The 16,162-nt window shown below is 37.2% G+C and overlaps 1 protein-coding gene across 1 annotated transcript in view; it reads right to left on the reverse strand.

Annotated features, from left to right (window-relative positions):
• Positions 1 to 1,610: 1,610 nt before the first annotated feature.
• The window catches only part of GMEB2 (glucocorticoid modulatory element binding protein 2), a 57,524-nt gene continuing 42,972 nt past the window's right edge, over positions 1,611 to 16,162 (reverse strand). Inside the window, exon 10 of the mRNA XM_044659651.1 lies at positions 1,611 to 1,681. Within this exon, the coding sequence (XP_044515586.1) occupies positions 1,611 to 1,681 (71 nt within the window). The remainder of the gene's footprint in view (positions 1,682 to 16,162) is intronic.

Raw genomic sequence — 16,162 nt, forward strand, 5'->3', positions numbered from 1 at the left:
TTTGTCACTTCCAATCTTTTTTTTTGAGATTGTGAAATTTAATGATTTATAGTGATATAATAATTAGGTGAGAACTGTTGTGAGGGTTTATTTAGCAATTAATTAAGTATTAGTGTTGGACCTAGCAGGAAGGGCTGGAGGATTCCAAGATGGAGCAGGAAGTGGGCTTGTGCTCTGAGAGAGACTCCATTAGTGGTTGGGACATAAATGTTGCTAACCCTGGGAGATCTCAGAGTTAGGGAAAAACTGCATCCAGATTCCCTGGGATCCTGAGAGGTGAAGGCTTTCAGCAAGTGGACAACTGACCTGCAGAGCTGCTCCAAGTGAGGAAGTGGTTTGGGGACAGAATTTACATCCCTGGTGCCTCACCATTACAGTTCCATATATGACCTGGACACTACAAAGAATAATATTGACTGTATTTGGAAAGGAAAGACATTACTGTTTGTGCAAATAGATCAGAATTTTGTGAGGGAAAAATGAAAAAATAATTTAACCCCAATCAAATAATTTATTGTAAATAAAAAATGGGAAATGGATAATTCAAATGACATCAACATTGTCTATGATGATTTTATCCAAAATTTGAAGCAATGTAAATTAATTTCTACAACAAGGAATCCAAAAGAGCTCAGAAAATGCCTTATTCAACAAACATCTGACTTCCTTGTAATATAGAGGTGGCTGCAAAAAGCATCACTAGGTTAGAATATAAACTCATTTATAAAATCTTATGTAAAAGGATGAAGGATATTATAGGTAGTATAATTTCAAAAAGCAGAGAAAATGAGCATGGGGTAAAACTAGTTTCAGAAAAGCTTCAAAAAATATCCAATGATGCAAAGTCCACGAACGACATTCAAGGATGAAAATGAAAAGAAAACTACAAGAGGAAAAATAGATTTATAAAAGCCATTTTAACAAACTGCTTTTTACATCAAGCATAGTTGAACATATTAATATTAGGGCTGATAGATAAGTCCAGGGGCTAGTAGAGTAGTGTCTTTGGAAATGATAGTATGGAGTAGCAGCTCTGCTGTAGAGTGGCAACTTCCACCAAGGAGTGGTAGCGTCCATACCCTGTGGGTCAGGGTTAGCATATTTATTGGAGTCTAGGAGCTTGTTATCTCCCATTCCAAATTCAGGTGGAGGTATGTTTTGGGGTTTGTTGCTATAAAGAATAAGGAGCATGTACAAGTTTGGAGGATTCTTCTGGAATGCCAAAGTCCCCAGTGCACAGGTTCTATGTTCCCCCATTGTCCACCTTGTCATCATTTGTCAATGTGGGAGTGCTCTTGCTGCCCTTCTAGAATGAGAAATGGGCAGTAGGGGGGAGGATGCAGTACATTGGAGGATCACTATAGGTATTTAATTATGTCTTTCAGTTCTAAGAACAATATGAGTAATTAATAAAACAGATTAGGCACAAAGCTGATGCCTAGTATAGAATATTACAGATCTAGTATACAGAATGGGTAACTGATCAATCTGCAATTCATACTTGACTAATGCTGGAACTACAGGTTTTGCAGTTGATGTTTAACCAGTGCTGACTAGTGAGAACTGCAAGATTTCAGAGTATGAGGGTCCCCTGTTCCTATTACTGATCCTCACTGCCCACTGTCAGCCCACATCACTACCTCCTGCCTGATCTCAACAGCCATCATTGAGTGGAGAATCTCTGTGGACAAGGTTATACTCACAAAAGTACCAATTTAAAAAAAAAAAAACCTTTTCTATAGGTCTTGTTCAATGACACATGTAAAATCCAGTGGAATTGCATGTTGGCTATGAGAGGGGGTTGCAGGGAGGGAAGGAAAGAACATGAATCTTGTAACCATGTAAAAATCTTCCAAATAAAATAATTAAACAAACCAAACAAATAATTATTTACTTATTAAATAGAAATTTCCAAAAAAAAAAACAAAAACAAAAAAACAACAACAAAACCAGCAAACAAAACCATTTCCTTCTGTCTTAGAATCAGTACTGTATATCAGTTCCAAGGCAGAATAGCAGTAGGGTCTAGACAATTAGGGTTAAGTGGCACAGGTAGGAAGTGTCTGAAGCCAAATTGAACCTAGAACCTTCCATCTCTAGGTCTGAATCTCTATCCTCTGAGTCACCTAGCTGCCCCTCTCAATACCAATTTTTCTGTATCTCTTCAAGTCTAGGTCTTTGCTTTAACCTAAACTATAAGGCCTAACAGAGCAAAGGGGGAGTTCCTAAAGTCATGGGGAAAAGAGAATCTCAGACCTTATTTTTATGATTAAAATTCTCTGTAGACCATATCTTAATTAATAACTATCAAATAATAAAAAGTGAATTAGAGAAAGTGTGAAGATGGGATTGATTCTACGGACCTTGCCTACTTTTAAATTTATTCAACCAAAAGTGAAGATACCCCTACTTAATGTTAAGTAGGGGAGGTTCACAAACCACTAAAGTGAGATGCACCTCCGGAAGTGAATGATTGCTCTTTAGGCAGTGCTAAGCAAATTTAAGACTGCAATTTGTCCCCATAAAATGGAGGAAGGGACAGGAAGTGACATGAAAAAGGACTATAAAAGATGACGAACTTCCTGTTCAAGAGGTCTTCATCCTGAATTTTCGGGTTGGAGGATCTTCTCCTTTGGGACTTTGCCTTGGGACTTTGGTCTTCGGCTTCAGTTGGACCTGAGACTCTGGCACTTGAACTGCTTCCGATAAGACTGCTCTTGGGTCTTCTTTTGGACTTTGGATTGGGTGAATGAAAAAAGCTGACCCTCCTTTCCTGGCTTCTGGAGAGTTTAGTTCCTGAGAGGCCTCCCCTTCTTGGAGGAGGCCTTGTGTATTGAACCCTTGCTTAATTCAACAACAAGCCCTCTGGCTGAGGGGTTAGTAACCCCTGTGTGGGTTGAGTCGGAGACCAGAACAACATTTAGGTTGATAAGCTAGACTACTTACTCTACCCTCTTTCACATTTTTCTAATTTCATTCTTTCCCCCTTTTGTAAATAAAACTTCTAAAAAGTCATTTTGACTTAAGCTGTATTAATTTTTAAAATCAGCAACTACATTCTCTCATATTTAGTCCAATCATAAATTTAATCCCTACAAAAGAAAAAGCACCAGTCACATATGGCCAGCAACTCTCTTATCCACCCCCCACCAGCCAGTGGGACCCAATCCAGAGCCAGACCCTACTGTTCCTTAGCCTAAGATTCCAAAGAAAAAGACCCTACTTCCTCCCCCTACTCCAATTTGTGCTCTTTTAGATGTCCCTTTCCCAAGCCCCTTTGAGTGCAAAACTCTAACCTCAGGCCAGACAAGGGGCAGGTCTTCCAGAAGTCAGAGGACACTGGACATTTAGAATGGCCACGAACCACATATCCACTTTGCTTGACTTTTTCCTAGCTTGCTTAGTCGCTTTACTATCCAAGAGGCTTTTTTACAGATTAACAAAGTTTGTCTCAAACTTGATTCAGCAAGGGCAAAGAAACATGTTGTAGCTTCAATCTTTAGATCATTCTTTCTCTTTAAAATCCAAAGGTTGTCTTGGGATGCCAAAAGGGGTACAGATTAATATTAAATTTTCACATTATTAAAACTGAAAAGAACTATCTGAGAAAATATCAATGATTCTTGACTTGTAAGCCTCCTCTCTCATCTATATAAATCTTTTAAAATAAGTTTTTATTGATGTCTTTTATTTTTAATATCCTCATAGTTATTCCCAATATCCCTTCCTTTCCCCCTTCCAGATAGCCATCTCATCTAACAAATATTTTTTTTATTTTTTAATTTTTATTTTTTTAAACCTTTACCTTCTACCTTAGAACCAATCTCTAGGCCTGGCTTTCAAATCCACTGAGCCACCCAGCTGCCCCCAACAAATATTTTTAAAAGATTAAAAAAAAAAAGATTAACACAATTGATTAAAACACTGAAAAAGTCTGAAAACACATGCAAGATATAGATCTACCTCCTCAGAGAGATGGGTTTGGAATATCCTTTCATATCTCTTTAAGTCCTGCTTGGTTTTTATATGGAGAGCCTCTCACATATTGTGAGAACTATTCCCTATTTGTAGCAAGGAAGTGTGAGTAGAAGACAGGCAGAGTAGACATGTGTCTAGCCTCATCTCCCCAAACCTTCTCCAAGGGAAGACTTTATTATTTTCCTTTTTAAAATCCTTACCTTCTGTCTTAGAATCAATACTATTCATCAGTTCCAAGATAGAAGAGTGGTAAATGGCTAGGCAATTTGGAGTTAAGTGACTTGCCCAAGGTCACACAACTAGAAAGTGTTGGAGATCAGATTAGAACCCAGGTTCCCTTGACTTCAGGATGAGTACTCTTGTTTGAGGAAGATTTATCACTTAGTTATTAGCTTAGTATTAGTATTAGACCTAGCAGGAAGGGCTGGAGAATTCCAAGATGGAATGGGGAAGCAGGAAGTGGCTCTTGCTCTCTGAGAGAGACTCCATGGTGGTTGGGGCAAGTTGCAACTGACTTTAGGAGACACCAGATTGCCAGAGATCCTGTGGAAAGACCTTCACCTACTTGTGGGAGATTTTGGTAGAGACTGCTAATCCCAACCTGAGTTGCAGGTCAACTTGGGCTGGGTCAGCTCCCAGAATCTGCCCACCTGGAAGAGTACAGCAGGTGGTCCAGGAGGAGCAGAAACACCACTGGAGTGAAGCTGGACGCTACTGTGAGGATATCCACTTCAATCCTGCTTTTCCTTGGGCCCTGTCTTGATTAGGTCTCAGTGTAGATAAGTCCCTTCCCTGACCCTGGGGTTTGCCCCTAGTCTGAAGAGTGTAGTAATCCCCATCCCCATCCTTATTCTTAGTTGTCCCTGATTAAAAATGTTATAAAACTCTTGCTTTTACTTGCTGGTTTCCATAGGCCTAGACTAGATACTGCAGGGTGGCAGTTGGGCGCAACTGCCACTTCAGTAGCAGTCACCTCCTTGGCAGTAAAACCTGGTCTCCCAACCTTGTTTGGTCCTGTCCATCTGTCATTCCTGTCTCCCTCACCCCATTGTGAACCCACAGATAATTTAGTTAACTTTCCTGGTAATCCTCCATTACACTCTATCCCTGAGCAACCTAGCTGTCCTCCAAGGGAGACTTTAATTCCTGCCAGGAGAGGAAGCAGAAGTGGAAGCCAGATGGTTTGGCCACTCTGTTCTTCTCAGAGAGAGGGGATACTGGGATAGAATTATATCTCTCTGTTTTCTTACATACAATTAATCTAGAGATTTTTAAGTTCAAGCTAATTTCTGATAGCTGTTCATTATTGAGTGGGAAACAGGACCACTGGCTCTATATCCAAGGCTTCATACCCTTCCCTGCAAATATCAAAGAAATCTATTTATTCAAATCATGGCAAAACAGAAATCAAAGAAGGTATACATAGGAGAATATCTACCAGACAATAAAGAGTGAAGGAGCTCTCATTTGGAGCAAGGTATCTCAACTGATCAGGAAAGCCAACAAGAAGGCACAGTGAGTCTTTTTTTTTTTTTTGGGTGGTATAGAACAACTTAGGAAAACAGAGATGTCTGTGGATACTGAGGTGGGGAATGACCAGGAACATTGCATAGTAGTAGTAGTAGAACCATAAACACCCCAGTGCTGTGTAATGGAAAGGGAATGGAGGGAGTATGGCAAGAAACACTACAAAAGAAAGAGATCTTAGCAGCCCTTGAACTAGCACTGGAAGCAGAAATGGGGGAAATCTGGCTGCACCCATTAATCAGTTCAAGGTCATTGATCCAGGGTGAAGATGAGTAAACTCAGTAGATTATAAGGCTAAGTACAAGACACAAAACTAGCTAAGTACTAGGCACAAAACAAATTCCAGGAGTTTTCTTGTGGGCCACAGAAGCAAAGCAGTGACTCCATTTTAACCTCTAGCCTAGCATATAATAACCCTGCAGTAGACTAGAAGCCTCCTAGCACCCAGAAATAGAAAGGGCACCAAGATAGAATAGCAGGTCAGGAGATCCTAGGGTACACAAGAGCTAATAATTGGTGCCATATCACACTTCTGTTACCCAATACTTAGTTCTGATTCACTGATCCATTTTGGAAAATTGTAGCTGTAAAGGAGGGAATGCAGTGCCCTGTGACTATGGAGCATAAAATAAATTCTGGAAATTTATATGACTCTGACAAACAAGAGCAGAGTGGTGGTGACTCAGTTCTAACCCTTAGCCTAGCAGAACAATCTGCAGTGGAAAACCAGGGCTAAAGAACAAAACCAAAAGGAAACCAACAACTCAGTTGCTTTGAACCTGCAGAACCTCACAGAAGACCAGAGACTAATAAAAATCTATTGAAATTCAACTACATGCAAGCCAGCAGACTCAAACCTGGCTCAGGATTTTGAAAAGCTCAGATTAGGAGTGAGAAGAGACTACTCCCTGGATCATACCACTTTGAAATCACTGAAAACTTGTAGGCCCCCAGATTGATCTATGGAAACTGTAGAAGCTCAGGCCAGAAATGATTCCCCGCCTGAAGTGAATAGACCTCGCTACTAACATAAAGCCCAAAGTTAAGAAGTAAGCTGGAAAAATCAGCAAACAAACAAAAAGAAGTTGGCTAGAAGGTGCTCCAGGGAAGCACAAGACCCAATTACTGAAGAAGACAATGACTGGAAAACATCTATGAGCAAAGCCTCAAAGAAAAATGCAGTTTGAACACAAGCTCAACAAGAAGATTTTTCAAAAAAGACTTAAAGAAGATTTCTTTTAAAAAAGAGATACAAAATAGCAAAAAAAAATTTTTTCTTTAATCAAATAAGTGTGGTAGAGGGAAAAAAAAACAACCACCCTAAATTGGAAAAGAAACAAAAGCTAACTCAGACAGTTATAAAAAGAAAATTAGTTTCATAAAAGGGTAACAAAACCTCACTGAAGAAAGTAACTTTTTAAAAATTAAAATTGTCCAAATAGAAGCTAATGATTCTTTGAGAGATCAAGAAATAATAGCATAAAGTCAAAAGACTGAAAAAAAAACCCAAACAGAAGAAAATATGAAGTATTTGACAGGGAAAATAAAAGAATTAGAAAATAGATCAAGTAGAGAGAATTTAAGTGTCATTATCTACCTGAAAGCAATGAACAAAAATAGACTAAACATGCTGTTTCAAGAAATTATAAAGGAAGTCTTCCCAGATGTCTTGGAATCAGAGGGCAAAGTAGAAATTTTTAAAATACACTAGTCATCTCCTAAAAGAAATCTCAAAATCAAAATTCCCTGCAATATTATAGCCAAATGCCAGATCACCCAGGTCAAATAGAAAATACAGCAGTCAAAAAGAAACAATTCAAATATATGGAACTATACATCACACAAGAGAGCAGCCACTACTATCAAGTAATAAAAAACTTGTAATATGATATTCTGGGAAGCAAAGGATATAGGATTAAAAGCTAGAATAATCTATTCAACAAAATTGAGCATAATCCTACAGGGGGAAAATAGATATTTGATTAAATAGAGAACTTTCAAGTATTTCTGATAGAAAGACCAGAGCCAAATAATGACATTCAAACACTAGATTCAAGAGAAAAATAAAAATATGAGGGAGAAATTATAGGGAATTAAAAAATATTAAATTATATGATTATGTGGGGATATTATACATGTAAACCCTCAGAACTTTATCATCACTAGGGGTCTTTGAGGCAGTATAATTAGAGATCCTAAGTGCATTATTTTATGTTCAGTTGACTGAAAAATCAGAATAGAATGGAGGAAATTATCTCATATAATCGAGACATTTGAGGAAGAGGTTATATAATGAAGGGGGCAGTGGTAGGGTGTAAGCAACACTTGAAAACCACTCTCATTTGAACTGGTTCAAGGAGTGAAGAATACACATATAAACAAAAATAGGCAAAGAAATTCATGTTACCTATCAGGAAAACGGGAGAAAGGAATGAAGAGAAAGATCAACATATTCCAAGATGGTGGAGAAGGTATAGGGACCCATCTTATTTTTACCAAATTACTCTCCCAAAAGCAATTATGTAATGTCTCAAAATGAATTCTGGAGCAGAATAACCCACAAAAAGTCAAGGTGAAGTAATTTTTCAGTCCCAAACAACTTAGGCTAGCACAAGAGATCTAGTGAATTAGGGTGGAGATGGAACATAGATTGCCAGGGAAGGCCCCATCAAGGCAACAGGCCTTGGGTGGAATTGAAGCAGCAGTTAAGATTTCCTGAACTCTCAGCTACAGATGGTAAAGGGGTTCAGAAGTAGATTACGGACATTCATTATGGGATGAGATTAAAGGAGATCATAGAGGAAAGCCAGAGGAACACATCTTCCTGGGATAAGAAGAATGAATAGCTCAGAGAACACAGCATCTACAGGAATCGGCAGAATGCACACCAGCTCAACATGCTGCTATAGGGCCAGAGGCACGTATCTATTTACTGCCTTGGGGAGGAAAAGGGAGATGGAGAAAATTGAAATCCTAAAATATAAGAAAACATCAAAAATTGTTTCTACATGTAACTGAAAATGTAATTAATTAATTACTTTTTAAAAGTACTCTGCAGTCTTGGAACAGTCCCCCATCTACCTCAGGAGCAGAGAAGAATCACCAACAGATGGATAAGGCAATGGAAAAAATTACTGGAAAAATGAACAAAAGACAAAGAAAAAACCTGACCTTGGAAAGTTAGTTTAGTGACAGAGAAGATCAAACTATGAACTCAGAAGAGAACAGCAGTGCCAAAAAGGATACATGAAGCCTCAAAGAAAAGTGTGAAAGGAAGTGACCTGGAAAATAGATACAGGAAAAATAATCTAAGAATTCATCAGAATACCTTCAAGCCATGATTTTTAAAAAAAGATCCTGGACACAATATTATGAGAAATCATCAGGGGAAATTGTCTCGATATCCTCAAACAAGAAGGAAAAATAGAAATCAAACGAATCCATTGATCACCTGCTAAAAGAGACAGCAAAATAAAATACCCTAGGACTATTATAGCCAAATTGCAGAACTCTCAGGCCAAGGAAAAAAGTACTACAATCAGTCAGAAGGTAGCCATCAGCATAAAGAAGTTACCTGGTTCAATAGAAATCTAGCCAAAGGGATTGGGTTAGCCAGCGTAATACATGAAGCCATTCAATAGCAGAGTCAGAGGAAATAATGGCTCCTCATTCTTCTCAAGCCTGAAATTACATCAGCAGTAGGGCTTTACTCATTACTGATTATTAGCTTTGTGTATCTTTTGAACTCAAGTTATTGAGGTTACTTGGTATTGAACCTGGATATCAAGGCAGTTTTCCCCGATGATTTCTGATAATATGGTGTTCAGGCTCTTTTTAAAAAAATCATGGCTTAAAGGTATTCTGAGGAATTCTCAGATTATTTCTTCTGAAGATTTGATGCTTGCTGAGTCCCCAAAGGGGACTGGTTTTGAAGAGTTTCAGAGGGATGGCTGGCTCTGCAGAGTCCCAAAAGGGGACTGACAAAATTTGGATCTCTTACTTCTCACTAACTCCAACCTAACCCTAGGGCAAAGTTTTTATCCCTATCAATAGAGAGATAATACCATAACAATTGGCTTTACTGTATGGGTGAATGACTATTACTATTTCTACAAGGTTTGGTTGAATCAAAATGGTTGCCAAAAATAAAGTGCTTCTGAAGTTGAAGAAAGTTGTTCCTTTTCCCCTTGGTGTAAGAGTTTTATGTGACCAGCCCAGGATCACTGGCTATTTTCAGATCTTTTTTAGAAAAACTTTTTGAAGTGAGAGATTTTATATTTATCTCTCTGAAATTTCATCTTCCTAGATTTAACCCTACATTCTAGCCTGTCAAGATTTTTTGGATCCTGATTTTGACATCTAGATTCTTACCTATCCTTCCCAGCTTTGAGTTATCTGAAAATTTGTTAAACATTGACAAACAACTGATAAAAATTTCGCCTGAGCTATAAATAAAAAATGTGAACTTTCACAGGGCCAAGCATAGATTTTTTTTTGAAAACTGCCCTATATATCTCTTTCCAAACTGGCATTGAACATTTAGCATCTACTCTAGGAAACTGGTTATTCAAGAAAATTCTTCCCCTAATAGATAAATGGTCAAAGGATATCTACAGGCTATTCTGAAAAGAAGAAATCCAAGTGATCAACAATGCTATGAAAGAATGTTCCAAATCATTATGAATTAGAGAATTTAAAATTTGAAAAACTCAGATGCTCCACCTTATTATCTGTCAGATTGTCAAAGATAACAAAAAAGGAAAATGATATTTGATCGAAGAGCTATAGGGATATAGGAATACTGGTGCATGATTGATGGAGTAATTGGTCTAGATTTTTGTAAAACAATTTGGAACTATGCCCTATGAGTCATTAAATCATGTATCCCTAGAGTTAATACTATTAGGTTTATATCTCCAAAGAGATCAAAGAAAGAAAGAAAAAAAAGACCCATATATACAAAATATCTATTACAGCTCTTCAACAAAGAAATTGGAGAATTGTTGAACAAGCTATAGTATATGAATGTAATGGAATATCACTGTACCATAAGAAATAATGAAAAGCACAATTTTAGAGAAATTCTAGAATAACTATATAAATTAATGCAGAGTGAAGTGAAGAGAATTGGAACAATTTATATTGGAGCAACAGATAGTAAAGAAAAATAACGTGGAAAATCTTAAAAACTCTGATCAATGCAATAGTCAATCACAACTATATTGGACTGATGATGACTTATGCTATACAACTCCTAAGAGAAGTGTTATCACTCCACGGTTCAGAAAGAGACACATTTTTGGGCTTGGCAAATGTGTGAATGGCTTTGTTTGAATATGCTTTTTTGTTACAAAGATTGTATTTTTACGTTTTCATTAGGGAGGTAGGAGTTGGAGAAGGGAGAAACTAGCAGTGGAGTTTTCTCCAAAAAGAAACAAAAGAGGAACATTGAAACATCTCTTAATATACAAAGAAGGGAGTAGAAAAAATTAGGAGGAAATTCAGATAAACAGGATAGCTTTGAAAATAACATTAAATTTATTATGTCTTTTTTTAAATCAAGATATGCATTATGGATATTCATAATTACACATAATTCTCTTTTGGAGGGTTCATTTTATGTATTGAAATATCCCTTTTTAGTGTTCCTTAAATTTACAATAAAAAAAATAAAATAAAAAAGAAAGAATCTTTTCATTCAATCAAGTCCATATCCATCCTTCGCACTAGGCACACTAGCATTTAGTCCAATAGTCTCCAAGGGTAGTCTTCTGTTGGGAAGGGGAAGGGTTGGCATGACTCCTACCTGTGTGTAATCAACCAAAAAGGGGGCAGAAATGTTCCATTTTGGAGCAGTTGGGTGACTCAGAACCAGGCCTCGAAATGGGAGGTCCTAGGTTCAAATCTGGCCTCAGACACTTCTTAGCTGGGTGACCCTGGGCAAGTCACTTAACCCCCATTGCTTAGCCTTTACAACACATAGTATTGATTTTAAGATGGAAGGTAAGGGTTTAAAAAAAAAAGGAAAGTTGCATTTCACCCTTCCTGTGACAGTCAAATTAAGGCTTATATTCATCACAACTGTACCATCCATATAATATCCCTACACCCTGACCCTCAGATCACTTCAAGTCAGCCACATATGCCCTTTTCCCAAACATCTCATTTTTCATTAGGAAAGAGTAGCACTAGCAAAGGATATGCATAGATAGATGGTTTGCAATCTGCATAGCTGAACTCATGAACTTATCTTTTCTCCCAAATCCAACTCTCTTTCAAACTTCTCTATTTCCACCAAGAGGATCTTTCCATTCTCCCGGATTCTCAGTCTCCTTGTTACCCTTGGCTTCCCATTCAGCTGAAAGTGCTCTCTTTTAAATTAACAGTGATTTCAGTACCATTTTTGATGTTCTTTTCTCTGTCCTCATTATTGTTAAGCTCTCTACAACATTTAACACTACTGACACCATTAGTTGCCTTCTCCTCTCTGAATTGGGAAAAATGATATGTGTCACTTATAACCATTTTCATGTCCACATACTTTAAAAATGTGGAAATCAGATTTTTAAAAATTCTGTTTAAAAATCTTTCCAATAAGGAGTTTCAGTCCATTTTGAACCCATTTGGTAAAAATATAAAAACAATGAATTTGCAACAACTAAAATTTGTACAATTAGTGGATGGAATTGAAAAAAAAGGGAACTATAGTAAATATATTCAATGATGATCAGCTCATTTTAATCTTTGCAGGGTACTATTTTTTAGCAATGACAGCTATTAGAACCAAGTATCAAAATAAATAGAACTTAAAACCAGAACTTTAAGTGGATATCACAAAGTGTTACATTCAGATTTTGAAAATAATGAAGTATATTCAATGACAATGCTGTTAGTAAAAATTTCATCATTAATATTTTAGTGAGAGCAAAAAGAGTTTTATACATGAGAAGTTATTTAATCATTGTCTCATTTTTAAAATGTCTATTTTTGTACCAGTTTTATTATGCATATATTAGCATATACATACTAGTATATAATATATCACATGTATATATTTTATAAATGAGTAACTATGCATATTTAGCTGCATGCTTTAAAATAATTTTAAGGAAATGGGTACATGATTAAAAAAGTTTGGAGACTACTGATATAATTCACATCTAATATATATAGATGGATAGTTAGACAGACAGACAGATAGATTGATAGATAGATAGAGAGAGATAAATAGATTGATAGATTGATTAATGATTAGTTATTGTCCTTCATACTCAAAGAGGACCAATTTGACATCACTAGGTGATGTCTTTTGACTCATGACTACATTGGATTTAAGTGAGGCAGAGTTGCACAAAATCATCAGGCCTCACTCTCTCTTCCAGAATCATCCAAGTCCAGTGGCAAAACAAAAGTCAAGACAACTGGCTTGGAATGCAGGGGATGACCCAGTGCTCTAACTCTGGGATAGCATTCATCTCTAACTTGGCCAGGTCATTTGATTGGTTTAAGAGCAACTAAATGTTCTCTAGTTGTCCTTTTCTTTCTCACTCTATTGTATACCAACTTCCTGTTAAGTTATTTTTATTCTTTCCTTTATGCTTTAAATATTATTTACCATGACCTTGAACAAGTCACTCAACCTTGTTTGCCTCAGTGTTTTTTGGTTTGTTTACTTTTTTCTTTTGGGAAAAAAAATTAAGACTTTATTTACAAGTAATAAGATGAGTTCCCAAAGTGAGGAGGAAGGTTGGGGAGTCCTATGCTGGTCCCCCTACTTGTCAGTGAACCCCCCCAGGTTTTCAGGCCTTTGGGGAAGCAGATGACCTAATAATAATCCAAAGCCTCTCATTTTCCCACAAGGCCCAGCACTGGGTGGGTCTTGATCTGAGCCAGTAGATTTTTGAAAGTTATACAGACCTGGTCAGAATCTATGAGCTCCTTCCTCCTCTCCTTCCACAGTTGCTTCCAGTCTGTCTCAAAGATGCCAAAGACACTCTCCTTACATACTACTTGAAGGAGCTAAGCCCCACTACACCTTCTGAATCTGAGACTGTTTTGGCTTAATCATTTTCTTGATTATTTCCTGCTTTTGATGACATGGGAAAGCTCTGTATTTCTGGGATTCAGCTCATACTCCATCAGCATGACCCCTTCATAATTAAGATATAATCTAGGTAGCAACTCTTGGGAAGCAAAATACAAGTTGAGCAATTCCATTTTCACACTATTGTCCATTATCATTGTCCTATTCACCCTAGAAAACAGTTCTATCCTTTCTGTGAGCCTCCTCTTTTCCACAATATAGCTATAACAAGAAAGGATCTTTGCTGTCCTTAGCTTTCCTCAGTAACCTCAGCTCATTCTCAGCTTTATCACAACTAAGCACAAGACTTCTTCAGAGGACCCTTGGTCCTTGACAATACATGTGGAATAACAGGTAAGGAAAAATGTAAAGCCGAATATTGGGGTTCAAAAAATCAATTTTACAATTCAAAATGGAGAAGACAAAAGGTAGAGAGCAGTTTGTCTGAAAAAGATTTATCCTATGCCTGCAACAGAATACTTTGATTCTAGAGATTTTAGTGGACTGCAAGCACAAATGAGTCAATGATGTGCTATGGCAACTGAAAAAAAATGTAATCTTGGACTGCACTGAATTGGTGTTCAAAGAGGAAGGTGATAGTTTTCACTGTATTCTGCCCTCATTAGACCATGTCTGGAGGATTATGTCCAGTTATGAGTTTTTCATAAAAAGCTACAGCGTGAAAAGAGCACCTAGGAAAGTGAATGACTTCAAGATAATGTCATATGAAGATTACTTGCAAGAATTAGGAATTTTTAGCCTGGAGAAGAGAAAACTTAGGGAAGAAATTATAGATGCTTGCCAGTACTTGAAAGGCTTTTAAGTGGGAGAGGAGTCTGATTTGTCCTACAAAGTCTCAGAATGAGAACCACCAGCATACCCCCAGCCCTTGTAACCACAGGGGAGAGGGGTTCCTGGTCACAATCTAGGGATGGAAAGGAGTGCTTGGTATTACTCACAGACCAGAGCTTAGGCCCAGAGGCACTTCTCCTTACATGATACTATCTTGGAAGAACTGAAAGCAGACAGATCCTAAGTGCCATTTCTGGAGACAGCTGCACAAAGAACCTAAAGCTTGGAACAGTGCCCTTTTCACCACAGTTACAGAGTCCAACTTTAACAGTGTTTTAAAAGAAAAGAAAAGGACAGGGAAATGAATAAACATCAAGAAAAAGAAACTCAATATAGAAAATTATTTTGGTGACAGGATAGACCCAAATTCAGATGGAGATAACAAAATCAATCCTGCTGCATCCATAGCCTCCAAGAAAAATATTAATTTCTCTCAAGCTCAAAAAGAATTAATAGAGGAACTAAAAAAGGATTGAAAAAAATCAAAGAAGAGATGGTGAAAATTGGGAAAAGAAAAAAGTGATACAGGAAAATCATGAAAAAAAAAGTCAACCGATTGGTAAAGGAGGTAGAAAAAATACTAAAGAAATGGATATCTTAAAAAATACAATAGGCCAATTGGTAAAAGAGGCACAAAAATCCAAAGAAGAGAAGAACTCTTTAAAAAACAGAACTGATCATATGGGAAAAGATATACAAAAATACACTGAAGAGAAAAACTTCTTGAAAGACAGAATTGGTCCTGTGGGAAAAGAGGTACAAAATTCACTGAGGAAAAGAATTCTTTAGAAAGTAGAATTGGCCAAATGGAAAAGGAGGAACAAAAGCTCTCTCAAGAAAATCATGTCTTAAAAATTAGAATTGGGCAAGTGGAAGCTAATGACTCCATGAGACATCAAGAAATAATAAAACAAAGCCAAAAGAATGAAAAAGATAGAAGAAAATGTGAAATATCTCATGGGAAAAACAACTGACCTGGAAAACAAATCCAGGAGAGATAATTTAAGAATTCTTGGACTACCTGAAACCCATGATCAAAACAAGAACTTAGACATCATCTTTCAAGAAATCATCAGGGAAAATTCCCCTGATATTCTAGAACCAGAGGACAAAATTGAAATTGAAAGAATATACTGATCACCTCCTGAAAGAGATTCCCCAAAGGTTAAATCCCAGGTATACAATAGCCAAATTTCAAACTCCCAGGGGAAGGAGAAAATATTGCAAGCAGCTAAAAAGAAACAATTCAAATATCATGAAGCCACAGTCAGGATAACACAAGACATAGCAGCTTCTACATTAAAGGATCAGATTGGAGAGCCTGGAATGTGATATTCCAGAGGGCAAAGGAGCTAGGACTTCAACCAAGCAAAACTGAGTATAATCCTTTAGGGAAAAAATAGATATTCAATGAAATAGAGGCTTTTAAATATTTCTGATGGAAAGACGAGCTGAAAAGAAAATCTGACCCTCCAAAACAAGACTCAAGAGAATCATAAAAAGGTAAACAGGAAAGAGAAATAAACCATTCAGTAAAGTTAAACTGTGTACATCCCTACATGGGGAGATGATTCTTGTAATGCCAAAGAACTTTGTCATTATTGGGGCAGTTAGGAACATACATAGAGGGTCAGGGTGTGAGTTGAATATGATGAGCTGATATAAAAAATAAAATAAGATTATATAATGGCATGAGGAAGAGGAATGCATTGGGAGAAGGGG

This window comes from Gracilinanus agilis, chromosome 2 (genome assembly GCF_016433145.1).
Source record: "Gracilinanus agilis isolate LMUSP501 chromosome 2, AgileGrace, whole genome shotgun sequence".
Lineage (NCBI taxonomy): Eukaryota > Metazoa > Chordata > Mammalia > Didelphimorphia > Didelphidae > Gracilinanus > Gracilinanus agilis.